Source organism: Gossypium hirsutum, chromosome A08 (genome assembly GCF_007990345.1).
Source record: "Gossypium hirsutum isolate 1008001.06 chromosome A08, Gossypium_hirsutum_v2.1, whole genome shotgun sequence".
In the NCBI taxonomy this organism is placed as follows: domain Eukaryota; kingdom Viridiplantae; phylum Streptophyta; class Magnoliopsida; order Malvales; family Malvaceae; genus Gossypium; species Gossypium hirsutum.
This window is the reverse complement of record NC_053431.1, coordinates 87237014-87251999: the sequence shown is the minus strand read 5'-3', so window position 1 is coordinate 87251999 and position 14986 is coordinate 87237014. Positions and strand designations below refer to the sequence as shown.

Genomic DNA, 14986 nt, shown 5'->3' with positions numbered 1-14986 from the left:
ATTTAAAATCGTTAGTTTATAATGTATACCATGCTTGGTAATAATAATTAATGGTCATTATTGATTTGATCACACTATGATGATAATTTGATCACAATGATGATGCTAAACGCAAGCTAGTTAAATAAACACTATTACACATAAACTTCATTATTCATATTACAGATCAGTAAGGAAATTACAAATCAAACCAAGTTCCATAGTGGTACATGATTAAAACAGACAAAGCAAATCCCAAACAGAAAAGTGCAAAGCACAACATTATTCAAGCAAAGTACTGTAGGTCGTGGACTTAAGGTCACATCGCCTATTATTCCCAAAAGCTATCTTATCTTTACCCCACACAATCAAACAAACAAACAAACAACGATGTGTATGCTTTAATTTCATAGAGATACATTAGAAGAAGAAAAACAAACTTTTTTTGCCCCTTCCATTTTCAACGATGTCATAATTTCGTGGGCTCCAAATTACCTAGCGTCGAAAACTCCTGACCTGCCGTGGTGCGTCGACCTCATCTTCGCGGAGCTTCACCAAAGTGTAGGTGGCAGAACCGATCACAGCACCCACTGTGGGCGCTATCAAGTAAATCCACAATGCCCTATAATTCCCTGCTGCTACAGCCGGCCCCAGTGTCCTCACCGGATTCATTGAACCCCCACTACTTGGCCTGCAACACCAAAGGTCAACCACTCCTTTTTATTTTTATCACAATTATTGTCACCCACTTTTTATATATCTTCTAATATTTCTATCAAATGTCCATCCATGACAAGTTGCTACCTATGTTCCCAACTTGTCACTTCTGGTTCATGTGTACACACCACGTCTAATAATTTAATTATATAACTACATCAGAATGTTTATTATCAACTCGGTTTACATTTTATTAAGATATCGGATATTATTTCAATGAGCATTAGTTGGCAAATAAGTCAGACTTCATTAAAATCCTCATTTTTTTGTCCTTAAACCAAAGTAAAGTTTAACAATAATATTTAAGAAACAAAAAAAGATGAGACTTATGAATTTATTATATTCATTTCTAAGCGTGCATCCCATTAACTTTTAAGGAAAAAAATTAAGTTCAGACGAAATATAGATTAAAAAAAAAACCCTTAAAACATGGTAACAAGAAAAAGGAAATGGATAAGGGCGAAGAGAAGAAGCGAACAAATTACTCACCCAGCAACAAGAATGTTGAGCATTACAGTCGCCCCAACAGCTATTCCAGCCAGCTCTCCCACCTGTAAGGTTAACATGATCACTTTCAACATGGAAATCGATTTTCTTAAAAAGAAATGTTAAATTGACAGTGTAAAGACAAACATACGGCACGGGTGTCGGTGGCAACGGCGGTGACGACGAAGAGAAGATTAAAAGTAATGAGGAACTCGAGTGCGAAAGCTTGTCCATGGCTGACGGAGGGGACAGTAACGCCACCAGACATGAAGGGATGGAAGACCCCCTTTAGAGCGAAAGAAGCGCAAATAGAGGCCGAAACTTGAGCTGCTATGTAGGCTGGAACCTGAGTCCAGGGGAAGTGACGGCAGGCAGCAAATGCAATGGTGAGGGAAGGGTTAAGATGAGCCCCAGATATGTGTCCGGTGGATAAAATTATTATCATCACAGCCAGGCCTGCGCATGTGGCGTTTCCGAGCAATGTTTCGGCTCCCGAATACTTTTGGTTCACTATAGGTCCCGCTGTTGCCGCAAATATTAGGATAAAGGTTCCCACAAATTCTGCCCCCAGCTGCATAATATAATATAATATAATATAATATAAATCCATACATCATTCTAACTTGAGCTACTCAATGTATAAACCAGCTCCATGGAGGAAGGTAATTACAACCAATTTGTCTCAGTATAAAATATATTTTTTGTTTGATAAATTTTCTTAAAATTTGTTTTCAGAGAAGCAATTTCTTTATTTAACTATATTATCACTTAATCATAAACAATAGTAAAACTTAATTTGAAGGATTTAGACTTTATTTAATTTTAAAAAATCATTATTAAAATAAAATTTTGATATTAAATATATTAATAATTTATTTTATATATGTTATTAAATATAAATACGCATGTCTAATAATATTTTTATTTGGGGGAATGAACTCATTACTCTGGAAGTCAAATTCATAAAAATAGTTTATACAAATATAAAAATCATTTTCACCCAAACAAAACGCATCTTATCGAATAATGGAAGTCAGCAAAAATGAAGGTTTTCTCTCCAGTGGCCCCATGCTTCGGCGTTTAAATAATGCAACTAAACGGTAGACACCTATTTGACGTAATAATCTCTTCAATTATATTACCATTTCTATTTAATAATAATTAAAAAAACTCTCAAGTGAAGTGAGAAAGAGAGGGCGGTGGCGCACCTTTCGGGTAAGGGATACGTCAGGTGCAGGGAAGTCGGTGAAGCATGTGTGAGGTTGACCCCACGTTGGGGCAGTCACCGGAAAGCATTTGCATCGAGGCATTGACTTCCGATCATATGACAGTGAATCCACCCTCATGGAATTGAATAGCGGTCCACCTGGCGTTCCCGGAGTTGCCGGTGCCGATGCCGTTGGGGTTGCGGTCTCCTCGTCGGGCATTTTTTTTCTTCTTCAATAAAACAATCTTTTTTTGGATTTTTTTTTTTTTTTTTTGGGTTTAGAATTGATATTTGATGGTAGCTAAGAGAAACGACTCTTACATGATTTGACGGCTTTTATAAAGGTGTAGCTACACGATTCTTTTAATCTTAGCCACGATCACTAAGAATCAAGAACAATAATATTTAACAAATTCTATGGATACATTCTACTATATAACTACTGATCCTATACCTCTTTTTTCTTTTCTTTTTTTGGGGGTTTATAATTGAAGAGATGGAAACACTATATTACATGCTGTGCAGGCTTTTTTAAATGCTTGGCTAAGGAATAGGAGGGATGGAGGTAGCCAGATTACAAACTACAACTAGCTAGATAGATAAACGCAAAGCTTCAGCCAGTTGCATAGAAACAAAATATCTGGGTTTTTTTTTTCTTTTTCTTTTGAATAGGATTTAAACAGGGAAAGTCGAAACTTACATGCTTGAAATGTTTTTATAAAGGTAGAATTAAGGAAGAGTGAAAACGATCCGATCCAGCTTCAAAATGAAAGACAAGAAAGCTATAGAGCAAAGGCAAGTTGGTGATCAAATAAGAAGAATACAGTAAAAGAAGGCGAACCCAGAGTTTGGCGATTAGAGATGAAGAGGACGAGGGAATGAACTTAGTTGAGATGGTGATGAATTGATGGGATAAATCATAAATGCAATTCACTACATATATATCACAAATCGAGGCTGTCTAGGGTTTCATATTTTATATTTTTTCAGAAAAGTCAATGTACATACAATTATTTTGCTAGAGTCACTACTCCCTTCAAATCACAGACTACCTCACCACCGTTAGATCGGATCTATAACACTAGATAAAGTTAGGTCAAATCCTGTCATTAGACCTGTACTTTGTTTAAGTTATAGATTTAGTACTTGTATTTTAGTTTAATTATTTTCAGAATTTAAAAATTTTAGTTCCAATCAAATAATAACTATTAAATTTATTAAGTTAAGTTATGTTATTTTTAAATTTTGATGTGTCAAACATATTATCACATTGTAATATTATATCTGTTTGTTATTTTCACATATTATTCACAAAAAAATCAATTAATAAATTTAACGATAGTTGTTTACATTAATACTAAAATTTTGAAATTAAAAAATACAGCCACTAAGAATGATTCAATTAGTGAACGTGGACTAAATCTATAATTTTACGCATAGTACAAATCTAATGACATAATTTAACCAAACAAATTAACTGTTACCATTAGATTAGAACTAAAATTTTAAATTTCGAAAAGTATAAGAACTAAAATTTATGAAATTAAAGTGCAGGTACTAATCCACAATTTATACAAATTAAAGTATAAAGTATAATAGCAAAAGCTACAACTTAAGTTTCTAACTCAAAATTCACATAACTTTAAACTCAGTTAACCATTTTTTATTCCGTTTTCACCAGAATACTCACTACTTCACAAGCTATCGTTTGACATAACTTTAAACAAAGTGACTAAGGTTTTCTTCCTCCCTTTTATTTTGGCTGAAACTTACTATAACATTATCTAGCTATTTTTGTTTTGTTTTTACACTTCTAACAAGTAAGAAAACGTCTCTTAATCCTTTTTCATCCAAAAAAATCTATGAAAATTAAAAAATCTATTGGTACATACATGTAAAACAGGCTTTAGAAATTTAAAATCTATGAAAATTTTGAAGAAAAACATACCTTATACGGAGAAAATATGATGTAAAAATTCTTTTTTTCTTCTTTTCTTGTTAGGCACCAATATGAAGAGAAAGATTATAAAAGTCTCATCATCTTTTCTTTTTTCTTTTTATATATTATGATATTACTTATAAATATTATTATTTTAAGTAAAATAACAAAAATATCATTCAAAAGTCATAATGAGTAATTTAACTTCTTCAAGAACAATTTATCTTTGTTTTTATCAAGAATAAATAATACTATAAAAATATTGGAGGGGCCTACTTATATTTTTAGGAGGACTATAATATATATACAAAAGAGAAAATTGTAAAAATCTTAAACCTTAGGGAGATTGGGAGTTGCATAGTAAATATTAGAAAGGAGTAAATTGAAAAGAAATAAAGTTTGGCCCCCTGGGACTCCGCAGACACGTGAGGGGGTTAAAATTAATTTGGTTATATGAGTTTTGTTTTGGTGATGTATATTTGGTACTAAAACTTTATATAATTTTTATGAGTGCATGTTAATGCATTTTTATGTCGGTGTATCATACATATTTATACGCTAATAATTGGTTTTAGATGTTCACGTTCATATCATTTTTCATAACCATTCAATTTAAAGATAATTTATGTTTGTGGGATTGAATTTGAAGGGAATAAAAGTTGCATTTTTTTTATTTTCTTTTCTTTTTTTCATGTTATTTTCGTGTCATGTCTCAATTTTGACCTTTTTTCTTTTGTGTTTTATATAAATTTTGTACTTCATAATTCATAACGTATTGCGTATAATTTTTCATTATGATTTTAATTTTTTAGTGTGTAAAGTATTATAAATTTATATATTTCTTTTTCCACATATTCCATTCATTCCATAATATATTCATTTATTTAAGAATTAAACCAATATTATATTCAATTAAAAAATTTAATCCGATTGCTTAATTTTAATGGAATGATTCATGATTTTGAGTTGCAAAAGTAATATGTTATATATATGAGAGATTGGGTCCAAATTATCAAAAATAAATAAATTTTAGAGGGTAATTGAAGTATTGCATGGTGAAGAAAAAAAGAAAAGACAAAAAATGTGTTTTTTAATAATTGGCATTATGTACTTATATGAGTTTTTAAAGGTTTATAGTTTTTTTCAACCTTTTTGACATAATATTTTTAGTATTACATTTAGTTATTTTTATGCTGTTTTGGTTCTCAAACTTTAAAAATTTTCATTTTGAGCACTAACATTTGAATTCGTTCCTGTTTTGGTTATTCATTGTTAAGTTGATATACGGATAGCCATATTCTAACCAATATAATAACACATTTAGTCTTCTATATTTGCATATTCTATAAATTTGATTTTAATTCTAAATAATTCAATAAATTTAACCTTTCATATTTATAAATTCTATCAGTTATCCTCAAACTTCCTAACCAAAGCTTTTAGTTTTTAAAACAGACACATTCCACATCTATTTTATATTTTATATTTTAAAATAATATTATATATATTATATTTTTAAAATTTTATTTTCAATTATTTTTAATGGTGTTTAGTTAATTTCTAGCACTAATTTATTAAAAATATAAAAAAGGGTTATGTACGGAATTAGATAATTTTAACCATAAATAAAACAATTAATAGATGTGAAATGCCTCTATTTTAAAAGCTAAAAGCTTTGGTTAGGAAGTTTTAGGACCAAACTGATAGAATTTGTAAATCTAAAGGGCTAAATTTATTAAATTATTTAGAATTAAGATCAAATTAATATAATATGTAAGTATTGAGGACTAAATGTGTTATCATATTGGTTAGGAAAAAAAAAGACTTTCCGTTATCAATTTAACAGCGGATAACCAAAACAGAAACAAATTCAAACGTTAGTGTTTAAATTAAAAAAAATTAAATGACTAAAATAAATACATAAACATAATTAAGTGTCCATTTATATAGTTTCACTCTAATTTTTTAATATTGTATGTATATGGAATAGTCATGTTGCTCTAGAATTGTCAAAGTCCAATTAATCTTATTAAAATAATTCTTAATATCCATTTTTTGGGTCATAAATGTATTCAAGGTGTTATATATTTATGACGCATTAATAATTAAATTTGTGTATATTTTAGAACATTCATGCATCCATTTGGTGTTTTAATTATTTTATCATATCACACAATTTGGAAAATATTGAAAATGTTTTAATTATTTTATCATATTAAATTAATGGGTTTAAATTTATTCAAAATTGAAAATTGACAATTTTAAAAAAGCTAAATTATAATTTCACATCTAATAATATTTCTGTCAATTAACGGTAAAAGTATCACAAAAATCATATATTATATTTTTATTTTTCTACTGAAAATGAGTAAATTAGCTCATTTACGGTATATAAGTGAGCAAAGTAGCCGTTATTAAAATTTGGTGTTTAAAGATAAGGTATAATAATAAATTTATCCATTAATCTTTACACATTTATTTAATTTGATCCCTACTCTTTTATTGGAAATAAATTAGAAAATTGTGAAACTAATAAGACTAAAGGGTCAAAAGGCCTTAACAATTAATTAATTAAGCCCTTTTAATATTTAAAATTATTTTAAAAAATCATAAAATTGTAAAAAAAAGTTATAAAAAATTAAAATTAAAATTTTTCTTAAAAAATGACAATAAAAGAGTAGGCCAAATTTTTAAAAATCCTATAACCATGGGTTGGATTGTTATTTTTAATAAATTTTTTTATAATTTTAAAATTTTTATAAATTCATTTTATAAATTTTGTTTGTAATTTTATGATTTTTTTAAATAATTTTTAAATTTTAAAAGGGTTTAATTAAATTTTTTTAAAATTTTTTTCCTAAGTCCTTTTTGACTCTTTAATTGCAAAATTTTCTAATTTTTTTACTTCTAATAAAAGAATAAGGGTCATATTGAAAAAATGAATAAAGGTTGAAAGTTATATTCGTTATTATACGTCATAGGGACTGTTAATTTATGTATATTTCGAATAGAATGACTAAAATAGTACTAAAGGGTTTGTGTGGTAATTTTACCCAACTTAACAAAAAAATTTCAATGCAAACACCTGGCGTCGTGATAGCTCTTTGGCTAAAGTAACAGGAGGGTTGGGTGGCAGACGTAGTATAGGCGTCCGATATTGCGTTTTGATGGATGGTTTTTTGGTCAACGCCTGTGATACAGACATCCCTCACATGCATTGACACGACATCAATTTTATTTTATTAATTGCACTACCCGCCCAATCATGATACTAAAGTAATAAACAAGCATCTCCGGTCCAAGCCAAATTAAACCACAGCCACCCATCTTAAAGGATCCAATAATAATAATAGAAAAAAGAAAACGTATTTAAATCCCCCCCCCTCTCGTCAATCTACAGAACATATATTATCACTAAAGCTTTGTACCTCATCATTACATTAAGATCACAATGTCTGAAAACCAACCGAATTAAGGCAAAGCCGTGGAGGCCTAGTTGCCCATACCAACCCTTGGAATCATTCACCTTCACTCATGCATTGTTGTTTTAGGTACAACAAATGTAAGTTCCGGGGCATAATTGTGTTTAAAATTCTGAACCCCATGAACACGACATTCCAACAAAGGCAGCGCAGAACCAAACCCTAACACCTATGTACGTACTTGAAACAAAACATTAAAATAGGGTAAATATTGGCTTAGAATATTTCTTTTTAAAATGATTTGCAGTAATATTGATTTTTTTGCAATGTGCACATGTAGGAAGGTTGGACATCAGAATTAGCGCCGCCGGTGAGCCTCCATCCCACGAAAGTTATAGCTTTTCTTTTTGAGAATACCAAAGTTATAGTTAATGAATACTTTATTTAAACCTGCCAATAAAGTCATATTAAGGAACTCTTTAGGATTAAATAAAGCATCAATTTACTTCTTTTTTTATAATGATTCCATACCACCACTGTAGTGGAGATTATGCCCCCAGTTCTGTTCTTTCTGCATTATGTGTGGGCTTTATGCAATACCTACATCCTTATTTATTCTTTCCTTTAAATAATTTTCATATTTTTTCATTTAAAAATATTGGTCTCCCTCTTTAATTTTGCTATTAGAGTTAACAATCTCCAATTTATCTCTTTTAACATTTACATTTTTTTTTTGTTAACTTGGTCTTTACCTTCTAAAATTACATAATTTTTTTTTCATGTTTTAAATAAAAACATATAATTTTAAAAAAATAAATATATATATATATACTTAGGGGTGAGTAAAATATGACTCGATTCCAAAATTTCGATAAAAAATTTAAATTTTGAATTAAATAGTTTGAGTTATTTGAGTTAATCAAGTTATTCGGATCAGTTTGAATAAAAAATATTTTTTTTCAGTTTAACTTGAATATGAATTACACAATTCGAGTTATTCGAAAATCCGAATAAGAAAGGGTAAAACTACATTTTTTTAATAAATGTTTACCTTTTCTAAAATTAAAAGTCAAAACTATTAAGTTTAAAAAAAAAACTACGTTGTTTTGATAAATATTTACTCATTAAGTTAAAAGGCAAAATCATAATATTGTTTATATAGTTAAATAATCTTGTACTTTGTCTACTAGTTAAATAATTGGTCTATATAAATGCAAGACCTACTGATTAGGTTATTCCCTAGGAGCTTAGCTGACACAGCCTGAGGATTGGTATACCTCTCAACCCATCGGATCATTCACCTCTTTGACTGACTTTCAAAATTTTTCCGAAGGTTTTTCTTTCACACAGAAAGCCAAGTCAACTTCTCTCAACTGCAAGCGCAACCACTCATCAAGGCAGACATAAGAAGCTAAACTATTTCCAAGGGAGACTGGGTCTGCTATGCCCCTTCATTGAGTATAAATAATAGGATTCTTAACTCGACTTGAAATTTTTTGACTTGATTCGATTCGATTAAAAAAAATTCAAATTGAGTTCAGTTGCTAAAATAGGATTTGTCAACTCGACTAACTCGAAAACTTTCAACTCGATCGAATACTCACCTCGAGAATTGGTTGGTGTACCGGTTTGGCGAGAGGTAAAAAATCAGTTGATCCGTGAATTGGTACGAATTAATTGAACTAAGCTAAAAAATTAGTTGAACCAATTTCGAACTAGTCTAACCAATTGGTTTCTAGAACAATCAATTCAACTGGTTCAAAGTAAATAAATTACTAAAAATCAAAAATAAAAATATTAAAATATTATAAAAATCACTTCAATTTTCAGTTTAACTAATTTTTTAGGTCAGTTTAACCAATTCATATTATCAGTAAGTCTGCTATTTTTAAAATATTTTAGCCCTCAACATTTATATTTTTTATCAATTTGATCCATACCCAAGTACCTCACTTTAAAAAAAAGTAGTTTTTTTTTAATTTTAAAAAAACATTATTTTTTAAGGGAAAAACATAAAAAAAGTTAAAAGTTATAATTTTTAAAAGATAAAAAAAATATGAAAAAAATTAAAAAATCTTTAAAATTAAAAAATAAAAATATTTTCTTTAAAAATATATAAAAAAATTCTAAATTTCAATATTATTGAAACTGAACCAGACTAATTGGATTAAGAACCAATTGGGGGTATCATTCAGGTGAGAGATAAAAACTGTTATCTCACTAACAATATTATTGGTTGAATCGGGCTAAAAAACTAATTGGACTGATTTTTATAGTTTATAATATTTTTTTATTTTTGATTTTTAATCATTTATTTGCTTTGAACTGATTGAACCCATCATTTTGGGAACTAACTGGTCAGACCAGATAGAAATCTGTTCAACTGTCGGTTTATCCGATTTTTTAGCTCGGTTCTATCATTTCATACCGGTTCGCGAGTCAATTGTTTTTTTATCTCTCAATGAATCGATACCCTAGATAGTTCCTAGTCTAATAACCTTTGACACTATTAACTTTAATCGTAAAATTAGAGTGAAGGACCAAAAATTTTAAATAAAAAAGAATATAGAAAGTAAATGTCTCAAAGTTAAAAAGAGTATAAAGAGGTTTGAGGTAAAACCTATTGTTTTAAAAAGCAGAGGGAATAAGCGGAGAATACTTGACCGACGTCGTCACAGGCACCTGCTTAGTTAACTTGGCAGCATCAAACAAGTACATTTATTTTAGGTGTGATTAAAATTTAATCAGAAACTTCAAAGGGATTGTTAATTTGTCTGTAGTAGCCTTGTGAACTGGGATTTGATGGATCATCCACCACTTTGCGGACAAAACGCAGTGGAGCTCCTTTTTGGTTTACGGTTTTAATGATGAATTTTGAAACTCAACCCAACTCCAGATATCCACCTCTTCTTTTTTGCCTCCCCTTTCTTCAATTTCATCCGCTACTTGACTCCAATTTATGTCTATTTCAGAATACAAGTGAGTTTTATAAAGTAGGGTTAACTGCACCAATTTTAAAAATTATAAAATAATCACTAAATTATTTAAATAATAATAATTTAAAATTATTAAACTGCTAAAATCACTTTTATATAGTACTGCCTGTATTATTATTATTATTTTTTTTGTTATTAGTTCAAATGATGATTTGAGTATAAATTGTATTTATACAAGATAGAAACAAAAGCCAACTATCCATCCAAAAACAAAATGGACCAACAGTTGATTTCTAAATATCATTTCTAAGATTACTTTTTGTGACTAGTTTTCGTATTAATGGTTAGCACATTGCCTATGTTATATTCAATTGGGAAATTCAAAAGCACCTTTATTTTTTAATTTCACAAAATTGCCCAAAGCATTATTATTACATATTATATTAGTGAGGTTAAGTGCGAAAGTTCTTGCAGATTGTGGAGTAATGATGGCATGTGATGTGAGTGGGTTTGACTTGATACTTTCAAACAAGCTTCCTTTACTTTTTGGTATTTAGAGTGATACTTTTGTGCCACAAATTTTGGGTTCCTGACGTGATTGTTGAGTAGAGAAGAGGATAAACAAGAGCCATTCTTTCCATTAATTCTTTTCTTCCCTTACTCATCATTTAGCTTTCCAGGCCAATAGCCATGGGCAGGGCCTAGCTAGCTACCACCAACCTTTTTGTTTAGTAAAATGACACCAGCTATATGCAACAACAGGGAACATCACTACTGGAATCTTCTCCCCCGCTTCACTTTTACAGTTTAAACACATGCCTTTAAAACAGATTCTTCATCCATGGACATACGCTTTCTTTTTACTTTTTTATTATTTATTAATTTTCTACTCTAAATTTTAAAGTTACTCAATTACCTTTGTTAAAAGTTTACAAGTCTAAAGATCAAAATTTACACCAAAACAAAAAAAGAGAAGTGAGCATTTCAATTTATTATTAGAACAACACCAAAACCAGCGCAAAACCAGCTACATTAATTATAATACAATATACATTAGCACTCACGAGTTCCATGTATGAATATAGAATGATCTCAAATGCACTTTAATGGAAGTTTCTGCCCCTCGTATATATCACAATTCACCAAGAGGAACAAGTCTATGATTGATGCGTGTATATGCAGCAAGATGAGCGTTTTCAGCGGTACGATCCGCATGCAAAGCTCCTTAATTGAATGAGTTAGATTTACTTAATGGGATGTCAACGGGGTGGAGTTGCATGCAAAGATTTCTGTATCTCTTATTCTCAAACTTCATTTTAATTTAAAATCAAATCTCAGAACTTGGATTCTAAGAACTCTGCATAATTATTTTACGATACCTAAGCTGGGTTTAAGGATAGTGGAGTAGCACATGTAGAGGGGGTAAGAATATATGTAAGAAATCGTAGTAAAAAAAAGGAGGAGGAATTTAAATGGCATAGCAATTCCTTATGTGACTCAAGGCCATAAGCCAATCCAACTAACACTTTTTTTTTAAGTTATTTATTTGGCGGATGATATAATTCTACATACCTAAATCACAGATGTACCAACTCTTCATAGCCAGCAAATTTTTGAGGGTCCAAAAGGGAGCCACCTCCACCAACTTTTATTTTGTGTTTCAAAACTTTTTTTTTTCTCATTAAGTGCACTGTTTAAAATTTAAATTTACCTTTTTATCGTTATAGAAAAGGGAAAAGATTGTATGAAACAGTGATGCCACGTCATCTATATCCCTTTCCAATAGTTTTATGCCACATCATTACTCTTATCTTGAATTTCAGGATTTTATCCTGAAAAAAATCAAATCCAAATTAAAATACTGGAATTTAGGATAAGAATACTGATGTGGCATAAAATTATTGGAAATGGATACAGATGACGTGGCGTCACTATTTCATACAATCCTTTCTCTATAGAAAAAGGCTGATAAGTTTGTTTAAAACTTTTGAATCTTTATTATCTTCCGAAGTTTTTGGAGAAAAAAAAGTTGTGTAGTGCTAAAGGTCTCGATACCAAATGGGGATTATTATGCTAATAGTTTGTTATTATTTATTTAATTTGTTAGGCTCAAAAATATTAAGAGGGGTAATTTTAATACAGTTTTACCTTTGTTTATCGCATTGCACGTCTCTATTTGCTGAGTAGCAAGAATCTTTTAGGACTCTGTTTGGTAGATATCGTTTTTTAGGGTTTCTTCTCCTTTTTTCTTTTGTTGTTTTTGTTTAGTTCTACCATTGGAGTTTTGTTTCGTTCGATTGGGGTAAACAAATGGAAAATAAGTTGGCTGATCTGCATATCAATGAGGAGGAAAAGGAAGTTTTAAGGATAGAGGAGATTGTAGGAGATCATGAACCAGTGTATGATCTGTGTTTAGTTGGCTGTTTCATTACTGCTAGTGTTGTGCATTTTCCTGCAGTGCATAACACTCTTGCGAATCTATGGCACCTGTTGGGAGGCATTGAAATTTTAGATCTAGGGGAAAAAGATTCTCATTTACATTTTTTCATTGGGTTGATATTGAAAGGGTCATAAAGGGAGCACCTTGGACATTCAATAACCACTATTGGTTTTTCATTGTTTGGTAAGGATTGAGGAGCGTCCGAGAGTGCCATTGATCTACTCGTTCTTTTGGGTTCAAGTTCACGGACTACCATCTGGTTTCTATTCGGAAGCCATTGTGAAGTAGTTGGGGGATTTCATTGGAATCTTTGAAGTGTATGATTATTATAAGGCCCAAATTTTGCCCGGTGCCCAATAAAACCAAACCTAATTTCAACCTTAGCCCGAGCCCAAATAAAAAAAGCCAAAAAAATAATAAAACAGTCCAATTAATAATACATGGCCCAAATTAAAACCCCCATCAGCCCACAACCTAAACTAACCCTACCAGCCCACTATCTCAAAAATTTTCAGCAGACTACAAACTCAACCCCCAGTCAGCACTCCAAACAGGATCTCCGTATACCCCGCTCCATGTTTTCGCCCATGTTTCACGCCCCTCATTCTCCACAACTTCAACACCTGCAATTGGAGCAAAGAAATAGGTAGAAAATGTATGGTTTTTGGCTATAAAGCCTTCAATTTTTCATAGTAAAAGGGGGATCCAAAAATTGTATCACTCGCGTATTTTTCAAGGAATCAAACAAAAAACACACAGAAGGTTGATCTCCAATTTTGTTCTCTTTATTTTCGTTTTTCGTTTTCTTGCTTCTTTAATATTTCTTTTATTTTTTATACAAATCTATTAAAAAAAGATACAAAAAAAATAAAAGGAAAGAGGAAGGATTCTCACCAGATCTGGCCCCGTCGTCGCGTTATCGGAGCCTTCCCCTCCGTTCGGCGTGGTTGAGTCTAAAAAGGGGGTTGAACCATTATCTTTTCGTTTTTGGAACTAGCCTCCAACAAGTAAAAAAGGGGAGAGCTAAAGGAGCCCATTTTGGTGTATCGCCGGCCACCGAGTGCGGTGGTGGCGCGGCGGTTGAAAGGCGGCAATGATGGGTTTCTTTGAAACCCTAGCAGAAAATAAAAGAGAAGGGAAAGGGGGAGAGAGCAGGGAAGCTCTCTGTTCTTTTTGTTTAAAGTTGGGGGAAGGCTGGTAATGGAATAATAAAATAAAAAATAAAAAAAGGGGAAAGTTGGTAATGGAATAAAAAAAAGGAAAGTTTTTTTTTTGGTTTAAATGATGATGATGAAACGTCGTGTTTGGTGGAGTGGGGTGTGCATTATCCCTAAATGGGAGATTTGCTAGATTAGTCCTTCTCCTTTGCAACTCTATTCGACCAGGCCCCATTTTCTGTTTTCTTTTGTTTTTTTAATTTAGCTCTTAGATTTCGTTTGGGTTACATCTGGGTCCTTCGAAACACTGCGCATAAAAGGCTAGAAATATTTTCCAGCTAGTCCCTCGTTGTTTCACCGTGATTCATTTCGATCCTTGATGGCCTTCTTTTCATTATTTACAATATGAGTCCCTCTTCCCTTACATGTATCTCATTTTAGCTCAAATTCTAACTTTTTAATTTATCCCTTAAAGTTCATTTCTTTTTATTTTCGGTTCCTTGACCATTTAATCTTGTTTATTTTTCATTTTTTTTATTTTCAATATTCTAGTTTTATTTTTATTTTCTTTAGTATTTTATTTACTTGTTCTTTTTAAATTCAACCCCTTATATTTTATTTTATTTTTATATTTATTAATTTACCTATATTTTACGCCTTAAACTTCATTTTTTTATGTTAATTCAAATTCTTTTAGTTTCCA

At 30.8% G+C, this 14986-nt stretch overlaps 1 protein-coding gene and 1 long non-coding RNA gene across 2 annotated transcripts; both read right to left on the bottom strand.

The window, feature by feature from the left end:
* Positions 1–134: 134 nt before the first annotated feature.
* On the bottom strand, positions 135–4539 carry LOC107922341 (probable aquaporin NIP5-1). The gene is made up of 5 exons (XM_016852334.2): positions 4338–4539; positions 2391–2634; positions 1334–1753; positions 1186–1247; positions 135–670 (listed from the first exon to the last, which is right to left on the bottom strand). Exons 2-5 carry the CDS (start codon positions 2607–2609, stop codon positions 475–477), a joined length of 897 nt encoding a protein of 298 aa, XP_016707823.1. The 5' UTR covers positions 2610–2634; positions 4338–4539; the 3' UTR covers positions 135–474.
* Positions 4540–13400: 8861 nt separating this feature from the next.
* On the bottom strand, positions 13401–14750 carry LOC121204516 (uncharacterized). The gene is made up of 2 exons (XR_005899529.1): positions 14021–14750; positions 13401–13749 (listed from the first exon to the last, which is right to left on the bottom strand). It is a non-coding gene; the product is annotated as an uncharacterized lncRNA (long non-coding RNA).
* Between the last annotated feature and the right edge of the window lie 236 nt (positions 14751–14986).